Source organism: Neomonachus schauinslandi, chromosome 6, assembly GCF_002201575.2.
Source record: "Neomonachus schauinslandi chromosome 6, ASM220157v2, whole genome shotgun sequence".
In the NCBI taxonomy this organism is placed as follows: Eukaryota; Metazoa; Chordata; class Mammalia; order Carnivora; family Phocidae; genus Neomonachus; species Neomonachus schauinslandi.
Window position 1 is genome coordinate 56159009 of NC_058408.1, and position 26619 is coordinate 56185627.

General features: G+C 32.1%; 1 protein-coding gene across 1 annotated transcript in view; it reads left to right on the plus strand.

The window, feature by feature from the left end:
* Positions 1 to 26619, plus strand: part of KIFAP3 (kinesin associated protein 3) — a 185583-nt gene that overhangs the window by 154128 nt on the left and 4836 nt on the right. Inside the window, exon 19 of the mRNA XM_021682645.2 lies at positions 1410 to 1509. Within this exon, the coding sequence (XP_021538320.1) occupies positions 1410 to 1509 (100 nt within the window). The remainder of the gene's footprint in view (positions 1 to 1409; positions 1510 to 26619) is intronic.

The window sequence follows — 26619 nt, forward strand, 5'->3', positions numbered from 1 at the left end:
ATCAGTTCTCTGCCTCCCTCCTCCCCAAGTAAGATTTTCTAACCCGTACAGAACACAGTAATCTCTTTATACCATCCTCTGCCTCCAGTACTCATTCAGTACATAACATTCATTCCTGTTGTATATCATTTATGAATGAAATGTATTATTTAACTGTATCTTAAGTGTTTGATATTTCACTTAATCTAAAATTCTTGAAAACAGAAATTATATATTGCAACTTTTTGTATTTCCCACAGAACCTAGCAGAGTATTATTATGCAAATGATAGGTGTAAAATGATCATCTGGTCACTAAATAATTTGCTTACTATGTGTCAACTTTATAAACAATGTTGTGAGTATGACCTAGCCAACATTTATCTAGAGGTCACTTAACAACCCAGAATACTTTCAGAAAAGGAAACTTTAAAAGGCCTGAGAGCTTTCCAAGTAATTATTACAAAAGCCACATATTGAAATACATTTCTTCTATGCCTAGGTTAGCCCGGAAACCATTATTTAGAGCTTTTTCCCTCAAATTCTTTTCTTATTCTTACCTTATTCATAATTCTATCAATAATAGGTTATCTGGTTTCTTAGATTAGAATAAATAAGAAAGTAGTATCATAAAATCGGCAGGAAGCAATAATAAAGACTTAGATAAAGGAAAGGAGCACTTTATAAACAAAGAAAAGAACTCCTCGAAAGCGTAGTGGTGTAGAGCCAAATTAGTATAGGTAGTCAAATATATCTAATAACCTAGGGCATGACAAAAAAGTAATTTATACTTATAATGAAGATTAAGTCATCAAGAAGTAACAAATTATGTTCAATATACTTTTTAAAAACACAGAGAATATAAAATATACTTACATTTCTAACCCAATTTGTGTGTGTGTTTTAAGGTTGGCACTGAAAGTATCAAGCATTGCTTATTTAGAAATTAAGTTACTTGAAATATCTAATTTCTTAATTATTCTACACAAATGAAGCTGTCTGGGTATAAAATGTTGCTCTTTACTGACACCATGCTATTTAATGTCTCCCTGTCTTTATTCATTGTTTCCTTAGCCTGGACCATCCTTACTATCCTACACTACCTCACTTCACCCCTATCTTTTATCTATTTTTTACACAAGACTATAAGTCCCTTGAAGGTAGAGATTGTCTTATTTATCTCTGTGCTAGTATAGTACTACCACATAGTAGGTGCTCAATAAATGTTCAGTTGTTTTGCTGCATTGTTGTGAACGCTTAAGTATGTATGGTCTTTGGCTCATATTCCCAGAGAGAGAAGCATGTCATACTAACATTTCTCTTTCCAGATTAAATATATAGATTATTTTCTATTGTGTTGCTTGATAGAGTAGTTTCCTTTTTATTCCCTACCAATATGTTTCACTATTTACCAATTTTCCTTCTTTCTAGATGGATTAATTGCTTCTGAAGGAGCCATAAGTCCAGATTTCTTCAATGATTATCACCTTCAAAATGGAGATGTAGTTGGGCAGCAGTCATTTCCTGGCAGGTAAATACTTCCAAGAAAAATCTAATATATGGTGTTTCCCTTGTTTTTGAAAAATAGAATTCTCTTCACTCCCCCACTTCTCTATTTTCATTAAAGAGGAAAAAATCCTCAACATTTTCAAGAACGTGCTTGTTTGATATTAAATTAACTTATGGAGTCACATTTTCTATATTAAAAAAATGGAGATCGCAGATCTGGAAAAAAAAATGCTTCATCACTTTGGAAAATACAGGCTGTCCATTGAAATAGACAGTACCTTTGCCAAATTAATGAACTAGATTGTTTCCTAAGTGTTTTCCAAAGCCAATAAAATACAAGAACACAATACATGTATTTTAATAATTATTCAGATATCACTGTTTTTAGAAGTTGACATTTTGATTCAATTAAAGACTATTCTTCCCTGCATGGCATTCAAATAAAAGATTTAAAGAAAAAAAAATATGGCATTTCAGCATTGTTCTACAATTATAGTAAAGTTTCTCCCAGCAGATATCTCATTTCATTACTAGTGTCATGGATTTTTAAAATTTTATCAGAAAGTGTGTACAGTATTTTCCTCTTCATATCATTCTTAGAGGTATAATATTTTAATTTAGTCTGTTGAAATTTCACATTATATTGGTTCGATGAATAGGTGGAGTCTTAGTTGCCCTTAAGACTCTTTTTTTCTTTAAAAAAAATTGTGACCAATATGTTATAATTCTTAATGATCACTTATAATAAGCCATTTTAATCCAATAATTATTGCAAGCAATATTGATCATCTGTTGTGTATAATCTATTTTATGAATATTCTTCATTTATTTTAACCTGCACAGCAACATTTTAAAGCAAGTATTATTATAGCCATTTTACAAATGAAGAAATCAAGGCTCTAATAATTTAAGTTTAAATAGTCAACTCACAAAAGTAGGGTGGTAGAGAAAAAATTTGAACTCCGGTCTATATATCTCCAAATTTTAGGTTCTTTCTAGTATAACATGATGCCTAATTTGGAAGGAAACATAACATACTATAGTGACTTTCTAAGTGTTTTTGTCTTTTTTTTTTTTTACCACAACTCACATTAAGAAATACATTTCATATTGCAACCTAGTGCATGCACAAAGATATGTTTATATATATGTTTATATATTTGTTTATGTACATATATACCTATACATATAATAAAACAAAAAATTTTTTAAATGATAATTACTCTTAGTACCTGTAATGCACTATTCTGTTTCATTTTTGAAATGCAGATTGCAACCTACTATATGATTTCATAGTTCATTGATGGTTGTGACCCAAAGTTTAAAAGCATGTTGAAAACTTAGGAGTATTACATGAAACGCAGTATAACCTTATATATAGTTCAGTATTCTGTAGTGGACTTTAAATAAATAATAACACTTCAGAAATAGTTTCATTGGTGTACTAGATTTTCATGGTAAGAAACTCTTGCCTCAGGACATAAAAGTTAAACATGGTTAAATATCAGAAAGCATATGGCTTTTGATTGCTTCAGATGTTTCTGTCTATATTAGCTATAATTATTTAAATAGAGGCTCTGTTTAATCATTGTAACTACTATACTCCATCATGTGACAATTCACTGTAAAAATGTTTTCTGAAACATAACTGGAAAAGGAAGAAGTGATTTGGGTGTATAATCCTAATTATTTATATTGGAATTTTTGCTGATAACATTACAAAATTAATTATTGTGTCATTTATGTTTCACTATGAACAAAAACATTATTTTGTATCTCCTGCAGATATTGCCAATCTAAAGAAAGCAGACTAATACTAATCATGCATTACTAATTTCAGAAAGACTTGCTTTCATTTTTTTATATGTATATGATTAAGAACCTGAACACTTGGATTAAAATTGAGTATTGAAAACAGTGAATTTATGAGCTCAATTCAACAAAATCTCTCATTTATGGTTTTCAAAAATGGTCATTTTATAAAACAATAAAAGTGTTTTAAGAGATAGTGGTACCCAATGAATAAATTATACATTGTGTCCAAAGATTTCAGGATTTTATTCCCCAGTTCTGTTAATAATTTTTTTTAAAAAAGACTTTGGGAAAGCCTCTTACGTTTGTAATTTCAGTTCCTTCTCAAGGGTAGAAATATTTCAGTTGCTTCTTTTACATCATAAAAGACACATCACAGTGATGTTGGCTTAAAGGATTAGCTAATAAAACATACTATAGACTATTTTTTTCAAATCAAAGGAGTGAAATACTTACTTATTATAATCATTTTGATTTGAGAATTGTTTGACCTGTAAAAAACAAACTTCCCCTGAGAAAGTTAAGTCTTTCATCTCTTGTCTTTTGTAATTTTTCAGGCCTTAAATCACATAACTGTATCATTTTCTCTTTTTATTTCCAGAAGAAATAATTTACAATGAATTTCCTCAGTTTTTTTGTAAGTAATCAAATAAAAAGGGACTGTAAATTGTATCAGCAGAGATACAGAGAAAGTATATAGCATAGCCCAATACTCATAGTTGCTTTTTGCTATAGTTTGTTTTATTGACCTACTCTGGAATCATTTACTCTTTCTTTTATTCAGTCATTTTTGGTTGGTTGGGATTCTCTTTTAATAGGATTTCTGTGCTCTTCTTTGATAGTAACAAACTGTGGATCTTAACTCTGGCTTACTTTTTAATTCTGCAAAGATTTAAGTATTTTAAATTGCTACATAATTATTCACATATTTGGCATGATCATTTTGCTGCATACTGTACCAGATGTGAAATTTTAAACTAATGGCTACCATTCAGCTTCTGATATCCAATAGGTAAATTTAAAGCCTATTAGATCACGTAACATTGCCTTAAAATACTACTTTTGAAACTTTTTACTTTAAATAGGAATATTTTAAACAAAATAGGAATATTTTTTGAGAAATGTGAACAGAGAATATTGGACTCTTAGTCTTCATCTCCTTTGGAAAGATGAGAATATGCAGACTTAATGGGCAACATGAAAAATTTGAGTTAATAATGAAATTTGTAAGTATAATGTCTTGATTGAGTTCTGAATATTGAAAAAAGTGTTCTTTAAATACTTGTAAAAAGAGGAAATGTTACCTATTTTGAAAGTTTTTTTCTTTAAATCAGGGAAATTATCCAGATGACTTACAAAATTTTCCCTGTTCTTTATCGTATGTCTTTTATAAATAAGCACTGTCAAGTTATCTGGAAGAAGAATTTTTAAAAAATTAATGTATAAAATGTGAATTTTTATCTTTACCGTTGTTTTTAATGATTTGAGAATGTGAAATGATATGACAGTGCCAAGTGGCATGCTCTTCAGCCAGTATGCATGGCTTCTCGGTCCTTGTGGTTTTTTAATATATTAGTTTTAGTGGGTTCAGGTAAAGTAGATGATCCCAAGTTCCTGAAAGGTAAAAAATAAATTTCTAATTTGTATGATGAGGGGTTTTTTTTTTAATTATTCAAAGAAAAATTCTTCACTTTATTCCTAAAATGACAAAGTTTAGTAATAGGACAAATAGGTCTAAAAATGGGGACACTAAGCCAGATTTAGAAAATGGTTTAAACCATTTTAATTGGTATTTTTCTTAATGGTTTAAACCATTAAATTGGTATTAAAATCCAAGTGATCCTTCTTAATCTGAATGCCTACACTTTTGTAATAAACCAAGGCAGTTTAATTGGAAACAGTAAGTTAAACTCATCTATCCTATTCTGCAGAGGAGACTGGATGTTTAATAAAATAGATACTGGCAGTTGGACAGCAAATCCTGGGTTTTAGACATGCGTCACTATCAGTTTGAACCTCTTGGCGCCAAAATTTCCCGACATTTAGAGGTGATGCAAAATCCATTAGGGCTCCAAGGCATTAGCTATAGAGTTGCCAATCCCAGAGGGTTAGATGTAAATCTTCCCCCCCCTCCTCCAAAAAAAATCTGAACTGGTGTTAGAAAGTAAAGTGGAACTTGCTATTGAAGCTAATTAAAAATAATAGGAGTAGGACTAGCTTTTTTCCCCCTTATATACAATATATCCGCACCATATTTTTGGACCGTTTTTTTTATTATAACTCTTACTTTTTAAGACTAACAAGAACCTCATGTTGAGTATTTTTAAACTGCTTCCAGCTTTTACAAATCAGTTTTTGTTGCAGTAAAAATGGTCCATTTTTCTTTTATAGGAATCCAATTTTCATAAACTGGGGAAAAAAATTGCAGAGACTGCTTAGGTTTCCTTGGGGCTTTGAAAAATATTTTTCAGAGGGCCTGGAGTTCTTTGTGGTTGGCACAGTGATGTCATTCAATGACCGTTTCACTGGAGTCAAAGATGAAATAGATGTGTGCTTTATCTGAGCCATCTGATTCTTACACTTTCATTTTCTGTGTGTGTTTTAGATAGCCTGCCTCATTCTTTCCCTTTCTGAGAATACTTGGGCATTAACTATTCTGTCCATTATATGTATTATATATTATACATACACACTTTTTATTCCATTCTTTCTAATTTATTTTTTTCAAACATTAAATCATAGTTGAAATGATAGTTGCACTTTTTAAAATCATCCTGAGTAGAACTAACAAATTATTTTCTTAATATATAAAAAATAATCTTTTATCCAAATTTTTAAATGTATAATTTTTCCTGAGACAATGATTCTACATGTCAAAATTAGACTTATTTCTTTAGCTCTCAGGCCATTTTAATTATACTCAGCTATTTAGTCAGTTTTTTCATTTGAAAAAAGTAACCTCAAAATTACATATTCTCTGTCTAAATGTCATTGTGTAGTGTTTACAGAACTACATATTATTCTTAGAACTATATATTATGAGAGTATTTCAAAGCAGTTATTCAAAGGAGAAATCAAATTATTGTCTTTCTTAGAACCCTTCATTTGGCGAGTCAAGATCTTTTATATTGAGAGGAATATAAATATGCTTATAAAATACCTTCTTTGATAAGTCCTGTATCAATTTTAATTGATAACCCATACTCTTCTAATAAAGTTTTAGTGACCTCCATTACTGAGTAAGTAGTATAGAAATTATATGGAAGGATCAAAAGAAAATGAAAAGCACCTCCTAGAAATAGCTCCTTTGATACACATTGAGACCAGCCGTTTGTTCAGCAGCATTTTAGGAACTAAATGAATTGGTATATACTTATGAAATCTTTTAAAGATAGTCATTCAGTAAAATACTGCTTTATTTACTGTGCTACTAAATTTTTATCAAAAATTATAGTTTATTAATTTATTTACCTATTGATTTTTCTCAGAGGAGAACATTCATGAGAAGTCTTTAAAAAAAAATCTCCTGACTTTAGTAATTTTTTTCAGACATGGTGGTTACAAAATAAAGGAACCAGATTCCATTTTCACCTATCAATTGCCAAATTTTTTTTAATACTAATACCCACCCAGAGGAGCAAAGAAGTACTCAGATACACTTCTGTGGGAATTTAAATGGATAAAACCTTTGTGGAATGTATTTGGTAATAGGGAACAAGATCCTTACATTGTTCACTTCCTATAGCTCCGTAATTTCATTTCTAATGATTTATCCTTATGGAGTAATTAGAAGTAAACACTAGATAAACTATTAAAAAATAAGTGTGTGTCGAAGTGTAAGTGTAGTGAATGTCGTGTACACCTATTTAATTGTGGAGTAAATGTTATTTTTAGCACCTGCTTTTGTGCCACATGATTTTATTCACAGATTAGATTACACCAGTGTTCTGATTTAAGAACATATATATGAAGGTCAAAATAGGTAAAAAAATATATATTTAGCAATAGGTAATCACTTTACATAAATTCTCCACTTTTTAAAGAATTGATCACAGAGATCACAGAGATCACAAAAATTTGATTTTTCCTTATTGAAAATTCTTTTAAAAAATATTATTCACCCCTAATGTTTTGATAGCATAAAGTGAATATACCACTGCCACATCTCTGATTTCTAGTAATGAAATTCGACAGTATGTTTGGAGTGTTTGGTCATTCCATTTATATTCATTTGCATGTATTAAAACATTATGACAAGAGATTCATTGATTTAATCTTAATATGTAAACATTTTCAATTAAAAAACAAAAACTTACTGAATGCTTTGTATATGCAAGGCACTTATTATATATCTTATTGACTCTCTGTTCCTTCCATACACATTTGCATAGGTCCCTAATAATTTGTTCTTGACTGTATCTAGTTTGGGGTATTTGCAAGAGTTACTTCTCAGTTTAAATGCAATTTTGTGAAGTCATGATTAAAACAGAGTAAAACCTCTGTATAGAAGCTGATGGAGGTTGGGTAACAGATATTATTCTATTTACTTTTAAAAGTTGCTCTGTGTCAGGGTATATGATTTGGTCTAAAAATATCTAGATCTGTGCAATTTTTATTATAATTGTATTAGGTTATCCAAATAACATTGTTCTTAGTATATGTAAACATGTATTTCAAGCCTAGTAATTAGTGTTATAATAATAATAATAATGTATTTATAATAAGAATTTTAAGTTCTTCCTCCTTTCATCAATATTAACCAATCAGAAATGTATGGTGAAATTTCTTAAAATGAATAAAACCATTTATAAGAAATAATACCATGTGACAGGTAAAATTTTATCTAAGGTTATGAAATTTTACTTTTAAACTTGTGGGATGGTGAAAACAGGAGAACAAGAGTGGCAATAGCTATGTAACACATTCTGATGAGAAAATTAAACCAATGCAAATAAGTGATTTTTACACTATGAGACTCTTGCTGTAACCTAATTCTTACATTAAATTGCATTTTTCTTTCTAAATACTCCCATAGCAATTCTGCCACTTATTTTTTTTTACTTCAGAAGATGGAATATCTTAGGAGCCTTCTAAAAGTTTCAAGGAATAAAATGTTAAGGTGTTCTGTTTTTGTTTTTGTTTTTTGTCTAAATCAAAGTATACAAAGACTAGTAACTTGCATTTAGTTAGCATTTATATCATCATGTATTTCATTTGATCATCAATAGTGTGTGAGGTAGATAAGGGAAAGAGTAGTATCGTCCTTATTTTAACAAATGTAGAAAGGAAGGCTTAGAGATTTTTAAGGGGCTAGTCCAAAACCAGATAGCTAATAGTGAAGCCTTTACTGTTATACCATCATGGCCTCCAAAAGGCAAGCAGAGTTGTTAGTCTAACAGTGAACTGTGCTTTAGAGTGTCTTAGAGTAAATGTTATTAAAATTCAGAGTAAGATATGTGGTTTTTGTTATGCGGTACGACATTGTTTACCTACTTTAATGCACTTGACACTGTTTATTACAAATTGGTGCTTCAGATTGCTTGGAGGCAAGTTGCTAAAAATGTATTAACACACACATACAAAAAAAAGAAAAAATGTATTAACATATTAACTAATTAGTTCATTACTATTAAATTCTCTTAGGTACTTACTAGTTCATTAGGTTCTCCACATAGAATAATCTAGCCATATAAAAAAGGAGGATGAAATGAGTAAAATAATCTCAGTCTATAAGGGTTAATATCTCTTACAAACCATTTATTTAGCTAATTAACCAATGTAAATGTTTATATACATGATGCTATTATTTTAGGCCTATACATGAATCCTCATATATTAGTATTACTTATTTGTTTAGACATTTTATAGAGACAGCTTCTTTCTAGCCTTGAACAAAGGCAAGGAAAATGGTTCTGCTACTTGAACACTAATGATTTGCATTTCCCAAGGAGAATTGAATTAGGTTTTATTAGTAATTTGGGCCCATAACTTTTAAGGCCAGATTTTATTAGATTATCACACATCAGCATTAGCAAATTGTAAACTTTACTGAAATACAGAAATACAAGCCAAAATTCAAGGCTTAGAATCCTGGAAACTTGGGAAGATGTTTTATCCTAGAGAAATTATACTCCTAACTTGGAAAAATATTTTAAGTGATTTACTTTCCTTTGGAAATTTAGAAGCAAGAGAAAAAGTTGGCAATAAAACTACCCTCGTTAAGTTTGTGGTAGTTTTCAGTCTGGTGATCTGAGCAGAGTTTTTGGAGGCATACATGTTAGCTGTATATGAAGTCCAAAGATGCTCCCAAAGAAAACCAAATTTATTGTCACTTTATTTCAGACTTTTATTTAGATGAAATTCAGCATGACTGAGTCTATAAATTAGAAAAAAAGTAATCTGACTATGACTAGATCCTATAAAAATGTTAACACATCAATTATGGTGTAGCTTTGTACTAGAAGAAATGACATGGGAGTTAATCCAGTCATGACTAGGAAGTTAATTATATCACCACCTTTTAAGAGTGATTATCTAGTGTTAAAGTTTATACATTTTTTATATGTATTAATCACATTTTTGTTGACTCTACAGATATATAAAAATTAGTTGTAAATTTAAATGGAAAGAAAGTAGAAAGTCCATCAGCAGATATGACTGCTTTTATGACATGCTCTTAGTTTCAAAAAAATGAGGTTTTCTTTTTAAGGGAATGGGATGTAAGTTACCATTATAAAGCCTTGCTTAGTGACATTCTAATTAAAATAACAAAATTGTAAGCAATTTGTTTGATAAACACCACCACCCCCTCCAAAAAAAAAAAAGAGAGAGAGAGAGAGAGGAAAACGCAGTATGTCATCTCTTATTTCCTATAAATCTGGATTTGGTGATATTGAGTTTACTCCTAAACTCAGAGATATTTTCTAATTTAATGTTGATTTATTGTAGCTCATCTGTGTTTTGATTAACAATGTGATTTAAGTATTCATGAACAATTGTTAAAAATTCCTTATATTAGAAATGTTAAATCAAATATTTTTTCTTATTTGTTTAAAAAATATGAAGTCTAGAGCCTATAGGTTTTTAAACATAATATTAATTAATTCCCATATTTCCCATATTGCCCATAGTCCTTCCAGATGTGCTATTACAAATAGCTTACCCTTCATATATGAGCCATATGGGTTCTGTAAACTGATTTGCACTTATTTTGAATAGGAATTGTATAGATTGCAGATGAATTATTAAAGTATATGTATAATTGCCAAATAAATCTAAGAGCAAAATATTAAATTGTAGTAAATGAGAAAAGAATGTGCAAATGAAGACCTGCCTGCTTTAATAACTTTAGTGGTTACCTTCTCAGTTTCAACCAAAAGAAAAGAGTTGCCTTTTTAAAAAATTTTTTTGGTTATTGTGTTTAAAAAAAAAAAGGGGGGGTCTATAAAACTGCTTACAGAAGTATCTAAGACAAAAACAAGGAAATATAATGTTCTAAACTCAGCCAGTCCAAACCACTTGAGCTGCTATGACAGCTCATAAAACTGAGAGTAGTTTTTAACTGGGCTCTGTTTTACATTGCCAAAGTGAATTTTCCTTGCAGGAAGTAGCCAGAGGGTTTATTTAGTTTCCAGTCCATGGCTTTGATCTTTCTGTACTGTCACATCTCGGGTTACATAGCCCTTTTTCACTGCAGTAAATCTGCAACAGTTAATGAGAATAAAATTTCCTCCTCCTTACTGATCACATGCTGTTAAATGCCAAACCACAGCCAACTGCATATTTGCAAAATTTTAGCTACAATGTATGAAAACAGTGCAATCAATTTAATCTTGTTGTCTTTGTAATTCATTTTATTGGGCTTTCTGCCTTTTTAAGTGACCTACTTTATCAAGTAAGTGGTTGCAAAGCCAAATCTGGGAGAAAGATTTAGAATGTTAATAAACTGAGAGGCAAAAGGTGTGCATGTGTTGAGGAGGGGTGAAGAGGTGGGTGCACATGCATGTATACCACTATTGAGATTCAAATTGAGTCCCCTTTAATGCTTTTGAAATACCAAGCCTTCCTTTCTCTTCAAATAAAATAAGCTGATTTGTTATTACTTTGATTATATTGTATGTTCCATTTTAACATAAATTTTTACCTAATGAGTTTATTAGTAAGTCAGAACATTATTTTCCACTTTTGATTATAGAGAAGATTCTATAGTATTTAGTGGAATTTAAAGGATTTCAAAAAAGTTGATCTCTATATTATAAGAGCTGTTCTCAAAGTAAAAACTTTTTTTGAAAGATTTTATTTATTTATTTGACAGAGAGAGACACAGAGAGAGAGGGAACACAAGCAGGGGGAGTGGGAGAGGGAAAAGCAGGCCTCCCATGGAGCAGGGAGCCTGATGCAGGGCTCCATCCCAGGACCCTGGGATCATAACCTGAGCTGAAGGCAGACGCTTAACAACTGAGCCACCCAGGTGCCCCAAAAATAACATTTTTATCAGCACCTACTGAACTATCTTAATCAAATGGGTCATACTTAGTAATATTATAAATATCTGTTGAGTAAACCAATGGAAATTCAAAATCACATTAAGCAAGCTGAATTTTATACATTATTAAATGTATATATCTGCATACTGAAGTATAATAAAATCTTATATTTTTTTATTTTCTTTTTTGGCTACAGTGAAATCTCAGTTGAGGCATTATTTGACTCAGTTAATATATGTTGTTAACTTTATTTCACTTATACCTTTAATCTTTTCATCTGTCTTATTTTGTAGTTGGCAACTGGAATTTAACTTCCCTCCCAAGAAATTCACACTTAAAGGCCATTTTAGATGATAGCCATTGATAAATATACTCTATTAATACTATATGATTATATAGATCATATTTAAATATGTAAATATGATATATTATAAAATAAATTAGATAGAAAGAAAGCTGCCTTTAGTTTCTCACCATTGAAGTCACAGTTACTGTTATAGCCATCTGCTTTCACAGAGTAAGGCATTTCTACTCTCATAAAAGTAAAAATGTTGGGCATAATACCCATTCATTGATTTAGATCACTATCATAAAAACAATGACTAAAAATGTATTGAAACTCAGAATATTTCTAAATTGGAGGCAATAAAATCACATCTCCTGATAAAACAGAGGGAGGAGCCACTTTGGGAAAAGTGCCAGTTGTTAGTTACCCCAATAAGAAAGGAGGGTAGGAAAGGAGTGGCTTGAAAATTTTAAACGGCCCTAGGCCTTTCCAGCAGGTGTTACATATAATGTAGAAATGTTGAACTTTAACATTTTAGTTTGTTCTCTTGGAATTACTGTGTTTTCCAATAAGCCTGTCTATGTGTACTTAAACCGCAACATCACAGTTTGCAGGTGAAAAAAATGATTGAGGCTGAAATAAAATTTTAGCCTCTGTATCTGGTAGGGAAGGCTGTTCTATAGTCTGTTGCTTTGTTTTTCTGCAACTTTAAATCGGCATCAGACCATTAGTCCATAACCCACTCAAAATTCTCTATTTGAAACTCCACGGAAAATTTCTGCACAAAGTAAACATTAATATTTTTTTAAAGATTTTATTTATTTATTTGACAGAGACACAGCGAGAGAGGGAACACATGCAGGGGGAGTGGGAGAGGGAGAAGCAGGCTTCCTGCAGAGCAGGGAGCACGATGTGGGGCTCGATCCCAGGACCCTGAGATCACGACCTGAGCCGAAGGCAGACCCTTAACCAACTGAGCCACCCAGGTGCCCCAGTAAACATTAATTTTTTAAAAGTTTTGTTGTTTTTTAAAAAAAATCTTAACTAAGTGAAGCTGCTCAAAAAAGTTTGTTTCTAGAACATGAACAGTCCGGTCCAGTTTTAAATGAAACTACTGGAAAGGAGTAGAAACAACACAGGCTTCAATACCATACAGACTTAATCTTTATTTGAATTGTATTATTTGAAAAGTTATTCTCTAAAATGGTTTCACATCTGTCTACAGTCAGATATGTTGATTAATAGTGATGGTATTTATGAAAAACATTGCTGAGTGCCAGGCAGTATGCTGATTGCTGCTTATTGCATTCCTTATCTAATTTAATCTTAACAGCTCAGGGAAGAAGACATTATTATTAAGAAAAGCAAAGCTTATCAAGTTAAGCAACTTGCCCATGGTTATCATTCCACGACTTAATCTCTTATTTTTACCCATCTTTTTTTCTCCCTTCTGTTATAATTAAGGAAGTGTCCTTTTTTTCAAAGTCCAGTCCATTCATTTGCTCTGAATTCCATCCCTTCTTGCCTCCTCAAGGACTTCTTCCACGCCACCCTTCTTTCCCCTCTACTGGGTCAGTCCTGCCAGTTTATAATCATAATCTGGAATCCCCCTAGTGAAATTCTCTTTGGCCCCACATCACATTTTACCTACTGCTCATTTCTCACTGCTTTCATGTAATACTCCTCAAAAGACTCCCATCTACCCTTCAGGTTCTCCAGTCTAGTTGAAATCACCGGTAACCTTCATAGTGCCAAGTCCAGTGGATGTTTCTTGTCTTTAACTCAGCTGTGTTTGGCACAGATGTCAAGGCCCTGCTTTTTGAATTCTCTTCTTTCATCTCTCAAGATACCCCATTTTTCTGATTTTCCACTGAGCCCTTCTCCATTCCTTTCCAGTGTTCTGTACTGGATATTCCTCTTCCTTTTCACCTTTTAACACTGCTTACTTCAGGGCTTTGGCTGTGTTCTCTATGACACCCACTACCTAAAGGATTTCATCTAGATTCCATGGCCTTAGATACAAACTATAACCTTATATTTTCATCTGAGACCTCTTCTCTGAGTACCAACCATTCCTGTCACTGTTTAACATATCCAGTTGAATGTTTCATAAAATCATCAAATGTAACTTTGATTTCCTACATGCAAATAGGTCCGTCCCCTAATCTCCCATCTCAGTGAATGTCACCATCATTCAGTAGGTCAAACCATAGACTTTGGAGTCTTTCTTGGTTCCTCCCTTTTCCTCAAATACTGCTTCCTCAAAGAGCCTTTTTCTGATGAAACTATCAAAGCAGCTCTTTCTCCCCCATCCTATAGTTACTGTTTTAGCATCCTAATCATCTATTTTGTGGTTCACTTGTTTATAAACCTCCTTCCACAAGAATGTAGTCTCCAGAAGACCAGACTTTCTTATTCAATGTTGTTATCTACAGTGCCTGGCATACTCTAGTTCTCGGTACTTATTTGTTTAATAAATGAGTTACAAGGGTCAGAGCTGTTACTCAAACATGTATATGTCTTACTCCATTTCCCATGCTGTATTTTATTTTCATTGTTAACTTTCAGTGTCTTAATTTTATATTTAATCTTTACTATTTCAGTAATCTTTCAAATGTACAATGCATAGTATTTATTATATATGTAATTGATATATATATAATGTGCTTGTATTATAAAATTTGAGATAGGAACCTATGCTATAGGAAAAAATTTTGAATAACATATAAAAGACAAAAACTGTCTTTTGAATTGCAGTATTTTATACAGATAAAGATGCTTGCCTTTGTAGTTAGGATTGAATTAAGAAATTCTTAGTACCCATGTATTATACTACTACATATCTATTTGAATCTACTAAGAAATACTCATCTATACTGAATGTAAGCATTCTCTACCATAAAAAAAAATTATTGCCAAAAGGGATATTATAAGTTTTACATTAGTTTTCATTACCAAATAGCTTATGTTCTGTTAGAAACAAATTCTGTGTCATACTTAAATTGAATAAAAGGGGGTTTCTTTGATATTTCTTTCCTATTACTGGGTCTTAAATAATGACCTGTTGGTAATCAGTAAATCAGAAGTATAGCATATATACTGTTGGAGGTTATTTTGTTATTTCCAAAAGATACCTTTAACTTTTATTTAAAGAAATTTAATGAAATTATAGAGTAATGACAAATGAAATTAACTTTATAGAGTATAAAATAAAGATATAGTCATGGTAAGGGTGTGCATTAAATGTTTTAATACTTAAATTTTCCTTTACTCAGTAACCTTTTTAATTGACAAGCACTTGAATGGGCTCTAGGGATATAGAGATCAGTAAGAATTAATCACTTTCCCTTTGAGAAGCTTATGGTTCAGGGTTAAAATATAATTTTTTGAGATGTTATTCTTTATAGCAACTTTTTTTCTTTGAAAACATTTAAGGGTAATGTGTTAGCAGACCTAGAAAGGGAATTAATGAATTAATACTAAGTATATTGTCAGTATTTGGACATGGTTGGTCTAATACATTTTTAGGTTATTCCCACACCTTGATTAAATAAATAAATGAATAAATAAATGAATAATAAATTTAATTGATTAAACTGATTAATAATAAATTTAATCATTAATAAATGATTAAATAAATGAATAAACAAATGTATTATACATTTCTGAATTGTCCTTAATCTTTAGAGGACACAGAATTAATCTTTAGAAAAGAATGTCACTCGGGCGCCTGGGTGGCTCAGTCATTAAGCGTCTGCCTTCAGCTCAGGTCATGATTCCGGGGTCCTGGGATTGAGCCCCACATCGGGCTTCCTGCTCAGCAGGGAGTCTGCTTCTCCCTCTCCCACTCCCCCTGCTTGTGTACCTGCTTTCTCTCTCTCTCTCTCTCTCTGTCAAATAAATAAATAAAATCTTCAAAAGAAAAGAAAAGAATGCCACTCCATCTTAATAAACAGTTTTTTAAGAGTATGCTATTTGGAGTATTGCAATTTCTTAACTTCCATTACAAAAATTATACACCTTTAGTATTGTTTTAAAGAGAAAGAATCAGATAATCTGATGATGTTATATGTCAGTTATATCTCAAAGCTGGAAAAAAATAAAATTAAAAAAATTTTAAAGATGTGATGAATTTTCTTAGATAACAAAGCAAATAGAGTGATAGATTCAGATATTTTTGCATTTCAAGCTAAGCAGTGCAATACTTGACAAAGAATCCCATTATTATTGAAATACAACCTCTTGAATTATATAGGCTGTTTAATAAAACATTATACTTTGATGGTCTGGTAATTCCCTAGAATTTAATTACTTCATAGAACAATAAGCACTTTGGAAGGATTAGTCCAGATAGCAACTTGATGTGGCTCTGTAGTAGAGACAGTGCCTCTTTACAAACATACCAGTGTCCTACAAAACATAATTTGAATAACTGTGAGGTTTGAGGAGAGCCATTATATCAGAGTTTGATGTGAATGTTGATTTCTGATGCCTCCCATCTCATGAGCAAAGGTTTACTGAGTAGAAACCTTTCATTTTACATACTAGGTAGGTGGGTAGGTAGGTAGGCAAGCAGATAGATATTCCCAAGGGAACATATGACACTACATTTTAGTCTTTGAACTTCTTTTAACATTGACATTGTTGATGTCAATTTTAGTAATAGGAAATTATTTTAGTAATAGGAAAGAAATTTTAGTAATAGGAATTTTAGTAATAGGAAAGGAATATCAAAGAAACCCCCTTTTATTCAATTTAAGTATGACATAGAATTTGTTTCTAACAGAATGTAAGCTATTTGGTAATGAAAACTAATGTAAAACTTGTAATATCCCTATCATTGACTATTGATGAACTCTCAAAACTTTTTTTTTTAAAGATTTTTATTTATTTATTTGAGAGAGCGAGAATGAGAGAGAGAGAGTACATGAGAGGGGGGAGGGTTAGAGGGAGAAGCAGTCTCCTTGCTGAGCAGGGAGCCCGATGCGGGACTCGATCCAGGGACTCCAGGATCATGACCTGAGCCGAAGGCAGTCGCTTAACCAACTGAGCCACCCAGGCGCCCCAACTCTCAAAACTTTTAATTGAAAGAGTTTTAGATTACAAAGATTTGTATCAGGTTTTCTCATTAAAAAAAAAAAAAGGCAGTAAACTTCCATTGGTGGTTATTTGGAAATGGAGGAGATGTCTGGAGTTAAGGAGATTAATTATAGACTATAATCCTGTAGATTATAATCCTGTAGGAATTTTAGGTCAATATGCAGTCTTTCAGTAGTAGCCCAAACCACTTGGTAATCTCATAACTGCTTAGTGCCTTCTATTAATTAAATAGCTCAGATCTACTTTGAAGAGACAAATGGGACAGTCTGTAGTGGAATCAATTTTCAAATGTTGCTTTGTTTTTATATTTCAGAAGAATGATTAGTAATTTTCTAAACTGCATATACTTTAATAGTTATTGTAAGTAAATGTAAAATCTGTGTATGTCTATGTTGGTTTTTATGGAAAAGCTACATATTTCTACAGTCTCATTTCAGACTAGAGAGGCACAATCAACAGATGCTTTCTTATGTCCTTTGAGTTAAAAATTATAAAATAGCCTTTTGAATAGACTCATAAACAGGGCCATAATTAATGATTTCCTGAATATCTTCTCTTTTGTGGGCATAAATCTGCGTTATATTCAAGTAATATCATATAAATTGAGCCTCTTTTCTTTGTTTATCTTTTTTTTAATTATTATTATGTTAATCACCATACATTACATCATTAGTTTTTGATGTAGTGTTCCATGATTCATTGTTTGCGTAATACACCCAGTGCTCCATGCAGAACGTGCCCTCTTTAATACCCATCACCAGGCTAACCCATCCTCCCACCCCCCTCCCCTCTAGAACCCTCAGTTTGTTTTTCAGAGTCCATCGTCTCTCATGGTTCATCTCCCCCTCTGATATCCCCCCCTGCATTCTTCCCTTCCTGCTATCTTCTTCCTTTATTTATTTATTTATTTATTTTACTAAAGTTAATACATCCCAGTTTTTCAGAAATTCTTTCCATTTCAGGTTTTTTCCAGCCAAAAACAAAGCACTTTCATTTTGGCCTGTCAGAAATTAAAAGACAATACAGTCTTAAAAAGGAATCCAGATTTGTGTTGACAGTATCAAGTGGCTAATTTAGAGCCCCTCAAATGTGAAAGGATGGGAGGAGGCTTCTATGAACATAGTTAGGCAAGTAAATTTTTAAATTGCAACTGTAACCTAAAAATTACATATTTTCAAATTGTTACAAGAAACCCCATAAAGCTTTATTTACGTGGGTGTTCAAATATCATGCTAAGACCTTTTTGGGGTTGGTAAAAGACCAGGAATTCTTTAAAGTCTTAAAAATTTTTTAAAAAAAACGTTTTCTGGGTTTTAGGGGCTTTATAAATATTGGACTATTGTAATTTAACTTGTTCTCTGTATACACTAAAGGGAAAAAAGAAACTATTACAATTTCTTACAGTTGCATCTTGCCTTTTCCCCTAAGGTCTTGAGGGTGGGGAGTACTATTTGCCATCATCAAGTGAACACCATGGTCATTTTAAATAAGTCAGTTTGTAATCTTTCCTTGTCCTACATACTTGAAAAAACTAACATAGATATACCTATATGCTAGTTTGAAGTATTGCCTAAAACCTTATACTGCCTTATAATCTCAAAAATGTATGGTTGGTGCATTCCCATCTCCCTGAAGATTTCTCCTCATAATTGGCCAGCTTTGCTTATAAGTCCCAGATTGTCAGGTTGGCACAACCCCAAGATAATGAACATCACAGAATGAAAATACCCTAAACACACGCATGACCTGTGCCCTTTTCAAACAGCAGTAAACCTGAGTACAGAAATGTGTGCAGTTTGGGAAGTGATGATTTGTGTGGAATAACTAAAAACCTTACCCTTGATTTACTACTTTCAAAATAAACTCACCGAATATAAAATAAGGTAAAAAAGCATATAAAGAGACATTCCTGGTATTTTTCATTCCTACATGTGTTGTATCATTTGCATCAATCATGATATAGAATCTGAAGGGTTTTGATTGAATAACCTTATTTATACAAGCAGTCTAGTCTCACTATGGTAAAAGGAAGATATGATTGGCCATGGCATTATTTTAGTGCAATAACAATTAGTTGCCTATGTGTAGGCATAAATCTCTATGAATTATGTAACAGCCCTATAAAAACAAACAGAAAGCATGGGTAAGAAGCATGCCAAGTATGATAGAGTATCTCTTAACTGTCTAGATTTTATGGCAGGAGCCAGAATTCCATAAGTATTTTTAGGGAAGGCTCTATCATTTTCATATGTCATAACAATAACAACACCAAATATATAGGAGTCTCTGTACTGTTCTTGTAAGAGACTTGGAAGTATAATAATCTCAAGGCAGATGTTAAAATGGATAGCCATTATTCTTATTTTACAAAAAAAAATTATGACAGTTACAAATATAGACTGTAACAAGTTATATCATTAGAAGCAGAAATCATATCCAGATATTCTGGTTTTGAGGTCATTGCGCCCCACTAACTTTAATAAAATTCAGGAGTTGTTGATAAGTTCATACTTAAGTTAGTTTTGCTAATAAACATAATTTCCAATTCTTAAATTAAGGGAGAAAAAATGTCCATGTATGTCAGTAATAGAGAAAAAAAAGTATGCTGTTTTCTTATATTGCTTTAAAAATAACTTTAAAATATGGTAATAGGGTATAAATTGTTAGAATCATATACATTCCAGTCTACACTGAATTTGCTTGGAATCAATGCAACATGTGCCCAAAGGGTGCTTGGCCCCATTCTGTGAAGATGATACAGAAATACCTTGTTTTGTCATCAGAAGATTACAGTCTGGTTAAACAGAATGACTTCAATCAGTCCATATCTTGACAATCTAAAATTGGCCTTAGACAAAAGTAGAACATGAACTCATTTTTGTTTTGGTTTTGCAGACCCATAATATAACAAATGTATTTTCAAGGACAAGAGAGCTTATGAAATTTAAGAGTAGAGATTTACTTTAGTACCTGTTCTTCTAGTGATAAAATGCAATGTTGAATATTCTACAGTATACTGAGATTTTTAATGCTCTAGAGGACACTAAATAACTGAAATATTTGTCTGACCTGTAGTGATTACTGAAATTACTGAATTAGTGGCTGAAAGTATTTATATAACACTGCCCAAAATAGATGCCTTAAAATATCATAATAATGTAAGGCAATGCATTTTAGTTGTATAATTAATATTATAAATATTACTTTGGATCAAATTTTCACACTTTCATGCTTACCTATTCACTTTCAGTTTATTTAAGTATAGTTTCTATTATCCATACTTGTGCCCTCAATTTTAGAAAAATACTGCTTGGTTTGATTTTAGGTACCAAAATAAGTCTTTACTTATCAACCAGCATTTTATTTTTATTAGCCTAAAAATTATTGAGACAAATGAATAAGTAGACTATGACATAAATTGGAAACTTTACATTAAGCTTCTTATATTTGATAAGATTTTTGAGATTGGTTTTTTTAATAACAAAAACTTATCCACCTCTTATGTGAAGTAGTAAAAGAAAGTGAAAGCTTTTAAAACTATATCAAAATATCCTCAAACTGTACTATTTATTTAAGGATTTGTGAGACAAGGTTTTAACAGAAGCTTAATGTTAACTTTTCATTTCTGAGAGAGTGGTATATTGCATTCATGCTAGATAGCCATATTTACTCTGTGTCCATATGTCAGATTTCTGTCTGTTTCATAAAGAAAGATGGGGAGTTGATATAGTCTATTTTGCATAGTACTCATGATAATTTTAGATTCTCTTCCATCTCTTGAACTTGTTCATTTTGGTAATATATTATCACTTTAAGAATCTGAATGCTTAAATTACAGTAACTGAGCCTGAAAAGTTTATAGTACTAGTATTAATTTTTGAATTATGCTCAAGGTCTTAGACCTTGCAGCATGTTTAGTTTCTTTTCATTTCTTATTAGTATTTTTCAGTACTTAATAGTCTCCTGCTCCCACCTCCAACAAGAACTTCTCTCTGTTCAACATCAGAAACATTTTCCTATTTGGCATGTGCTTTCTAGTTCCCCAAGCAGTATAAGCAAATTGGAAAGTTCAGCTGTCATTCTTGGAAGGTCATAGATCACACTAGCAGCCTGAGTAATCCAAGAGGTTTTAAGTATCATAGCATTTAGTTTAAAGTGAAATTTGCTCTGACAGGGCTGGCAGACCAATAGGAAAAAGAAATATTTGTGCTTGGAGAAGTGCATATGTAGAGACCAAGAGTATAACTGATGGCTGGAAGTGATTTCAGTCTAAAAAAACAAATCATTAAGAGAGTACATAGGGGTAAAATACACAGTTCATATTTTAAAGAGTCTCAAAATGAACCAGCAACTAAGGTTAGCATTACATAGTAATTAGCTGTGGTGTTCAGGCTTTAACTCACTCAGTACCAGACAGTATGGTTAAACTATCACTGTGAAAACATGGCTACTTATGTTATATTCTCTACTTTAAGCCTACAGCAGTAATTTTTGTACCTTAAAAAACCAAGGTATTATGACAGATTATATAAATGTTGAACCAGTAACAGACAAACAATTATTCAAAGGAGGTGCTAATGACTCAGTTTATTGACCTAGGGGTTACTTAAGCAGCTCAGTAAGTTCCCTTAACATTTGGTGGTATGAAATGAGGCATTGCTTGATATTATAGAACTGCCAGTTTCAAGAAGTCCTTGCACTTAATTGAAGAAATGTAAGTTAAAGATGACTAGATGGTATACTTTCATTAAAAGAATTATTATAGAAAGTTTGAAACCATTATAGCTTTGAGTAAATATCACTTCAGCTTGATAATCACATCTGACAGCTTCCATTAGGTACCTATGAGAGTATTTTTTCTGTTAATTGCTACAAATTAGGAAAAAGAAAATATCTTCTCATGGCTCCAGTTATTTCTTTCAAGTCATTGTTCTCTTCAAGCAAGCCAGTTCTGAGTCACAGGAGTACAAGGTTGATATATTCTTTTCTTGAATGTGCAGGGCAGAATAATAAGAGTAAAATGGAAAGGACTTCCAGCAAGATGGTAAACTGAGCTGGCTTAGAAGTGCCCCCATATAGATATATAGAAAAGATGGATAAAATGTAACAAAAACTTATAATTCATGGCCAGATTCACAAAGATAAGAAATGTACCAAGTCACACACACTAACCACCCACAAGAATATATTGAACTAGATATAGGTTATATAGTATAGGAAAATGAAACTGAATTCCCTGAAGCCTGGAACTTCCATGGGCTGCCTTTTTCTCATCATTGAAAAAAAGACTAGATAATCTTAATTCACAAGCCTGGAAAAGTGACCAAAACTTATCTTCTGCCCCAAGACCCTAGGTTAGGAGGATAGTCGTCCAAGGGAAAGAGGAATCACAAGCTTTCTCAATATGCATGAGTGGGTTCAGAATTTATTCATCTAATTCAGGGAACCCCAAAGCAAGAAATTATCCTTAAAATTGTTCCAGGACAAGACCCCGGGGATTCCTGGGGTCTTGATATATTATAAACAAATACAGAACCTCTCTGTAGAAATATTTCCAAGTTCAAGGGCCAACAGACAGGCAAAAATAAATGAATAAATTAAAAAACCTGAAGTTGAACACAGTAAAAAATTGTAAAGCTCATGAAGAAAGGACTGTCATGAAGTTGAATTGTCAGGTACAACAGTAAGAGAGGGTGCCCAAGAACTAGAGTTAATAGAAGAGTCTCAATTACACTATAACATTTTTAAAAATAAAAAGGAATTTAGAAAATTCATGCAATGGTATAATATGAAAAAGTGCCAACCATAATATCTCCACATAAAAAAATAAAATAGCCCCTGGAGATGGGTTAAACAACAGATTAAGATGCATTATAAGAGAAGTGTGAATTAAACGAAATTAGAGGAGCATCAGTGAAATGGAATTTCTTTACCATTTGGAATAAATCAGTGACTATTTTACACATGCTTCTTCCATCATTACTACAAATTAGTTTTTATCTGAAGCATCTTAGTATAGTAACTAAATTGAAAGGATCTGTCCCCAAGGTGGTATATTTCCCCTAAGAACTGACAGATGTCTTTAAAAAAATTTTTTTTAATAAATTCCAGATGAATGCTCTAAATACAGCCTCCCACTGCTCATATCACTTGCCCTTGATTTTTGGAAAAATATTACTTGGTTTGATTTCACTAAAAGGTGATTCTTTAAGATTCATTAGCCATTTAGTTTTATCATAATAAAAGGAAAATTGATACTCATGTATATAAAAGATTAAGAATAAAAACTAAATGGAAAATGACAGCTAAACTTGATCTATATTGGTAAAGCTCATCAAAAGACTACTTAATTGTGCTCATCTACTCACTAATACAAAGGCTCAAGTTCAATAAGTAACACCCTTCAGCAACCTAAAATAAATATGTTTTATGTACAAATTTATAGAAACAAGATGCTTTTGACAGGTTCAATGAAAATTTTAGAAGTTGTCGTATAGTTGTAGTACCTTAACAAGCACATGCATTACATCTTTCCATGTCCAAGATGATCAGCATCTTCCATTTTCATAGGCCCCCACATTCACAAAACTTTTTTGCATGTGAATATTCCTATTTAGCTCTAACTAAATTATTTCACATTTGTAAGAGGAGAACACTGAGTATATGAGAAAGCAATGGAAACCACATTCTGTCAATGTTAAATATGCTCAAGAGTTTAAATTTGATAAAACTTGCTTTAAAACTTTGTAAATGGTACTCAGTGATAAGACAAGCTCTCCATCTAGTGGTTGGTTTATAAATTACAAGCATTTAGATCTCAATTTAAGACATCTAATGATAGGTATAATTTTATAGGCATCTCATTCTATCTATACTTCTCTTGTTACTATGTATAAGAATTTCAATAAAAATTGTTCTCTTCTGCCAGAATAGTTCAGCCCTACCTATTGAATACAAAGGCGAACTACTTCTACAGTCTGATTTCATCTACCTGGAATACCATAGCCTCTTAGTTATTTGATGAAGCGTACAGTAAAGGGACAAAATTGTTTCATTCCAATTAACTATAACCTCTAAAATTTCAGCCAGTTTTGAAATTCTTTCCCTTCATTCTCAAATGGTAAAAGTATAGGGACGCCCGGGTGGCTCAGTTGGTTAAGCATCTGCTTTCAGCACAGGTCATGGTCCCAGCGTCCTGGGATCGAGTCCCACATGGGGCTCCCTGCTCAGAGGGGAGCCTGCTTCTGCCTGCAGCTCCTCCTGCTTTGTGCTCTCTCTCTCTGGCAAATAAATAAATAAATAAATAAATAAATAAATAAATAAATAAATAAAATCTTTTTTTAAAAAATGGTAAAAGTATAACTAAAAAACCCATTTCAAAAGAGAAAAGATACCATTTCTGTCAGGAAAGGTAGCATATTTGATTGTTAACTCTGCCGTTACCTCTACGGTCAGCCATAAATTCTCTTAAATGTTCCCTGTGCTTTTGTCTCTTAATACCTGTAGTTACCACAGTTATCTTGGTAAAACACAGAAGTAAGTTTTTCCCATTTTTAAAAAGCAGAGACAACTCTCCAAAAGTGTATAGTTAGTATGGCATATGAAGAGCTTTCAAAATCTAGTCTTAACCTCCATTTCTAGCCTTATCTTCTGCCACTTGCTTTCACTATAAACCTAAGACTTTAAGCATAACAAACCAGTTGCTGTTCTTTAGCTCCTTCTCTCTCTTGCTCAGGCTGCCTGCCACATTAGGAGTTCTCTCTCTTCACCTCTGAAGTTCTGCTTGTCCTTTTAGATTTATCCATTCATACAATAAAATACTTTTTGAATGCCGGCTCCATGTCAGATACAAAGCTAGCTGCTAGTGATATAGCAATTAATAAGACAGTGACAGTCTTTACCTCTTTATGTATTTTCTATGAAAGTACTTATACTTTCATAGAAAATAAAGTAAAAAGATATATAAATAAAAATAGATATAGTCAGGAAGTGACAGATGCATTAAAATAAAAGTATTTTCGGGGCACCTGTGTGGTACAGTTGATTAAGCGTCCGACTCTTGGTTTCAGCTGGGGTCATGATCCTCAGGGTCGTGAGATTGAGCCCCGCATTGGGCTCCGCACTCAGTGCAGAGTCTCCTTGGGACTCTCTCCCTCTCCTTCTGCCCTTCCTGCCACTTGCTCGCTCACTCTCTCTCAAATAAATAAATAAATCTTTAAAAAAAAAGTATTTTCTTTAAAGACTTTCTAGCACCCTAGATTCGTTTGTAACAATATATACATACCTCTAATATACTCTCACCTTATATTAAATATCTGTTCCTCTTCTATTCTTCTGTAGTAATTTATAAATGTACTAGGGTAATACAACATATTATGGGAATTTTGTTCCATGTTTAGTTGCCTCCAATCCATGGTCAAGGACCATGTCTTATTACTGCCTTCCCAGTACCACATTTTTTTTTTTTAACATTGACTGTCAACACTATACATAACACATTGTAGGAACTCATGTACTATTTGGATGGATGGATGGATGGATGGATGGATGGATAGATAGATACAAAGGATCCATTACATTGCACTACTACAGTTTCATAATACTAAATTTCTCATGACAAATTATAGTTAAGCTGAAATTACTCTGATGATCAATTTATAATCTTAGGAAAATAAAAATACTGATTTTGATTCTATGATCAATATATTGGAACAATTGATAAAAAGAATGAACTGTTCTAGAAAGCTATTATAGGATCATTTCATGCAGGTCTATAATATCCTGGAAGGCTTCCTCTGAAGAAAGTTAGCCTATGTTAAGTCCTTTCACTTGATAATCCCAAAAGAATTCCAGCCTTCAGTATTATCCTATGGATCACAAAGATAGGTAGTTAATAAGAATCACTACCCTCTATCAATACAAATATATTTATAAATATAAATATTGTCATAAAGGTTTTTATTTTAGGGAGAATAGAATTCCTAAAGAAAGACCCAAACCAAAAAGATGAAATTCAACGTGAAAATGTGTATACACAGACACACAACTACACACACACATACACATTCAATGTGAGCCATTTTGTAGTAAGGACTCCTTGAAAAATTTAAGATCAATGCATTTTCAGCCTACATTATTAGAGAGTTAGAAACAGGATCTCATTATATTCTATGCTGGTTTCAGACCACATAATAAGTACAGTATCACATTATTTTCACTTCTTCATTTTAAGATAAAAATTGAAAAATATCAAAGTTAGAGAGCAAATGAGATGGTAAACTTTTTAGAGAGCATGTCATGAGGATTGATTAAATGAAAGTTGTGAAATAGCCATATTAAACAAGAATTAGATTTCTTTTGTGGTTCCAGAGGGTAATTCTAGATTTCAGATCAAGATAAAGAACTTTCTAATAGTTTGATGGGCCCATAAATGGAATGAACTGCCTTG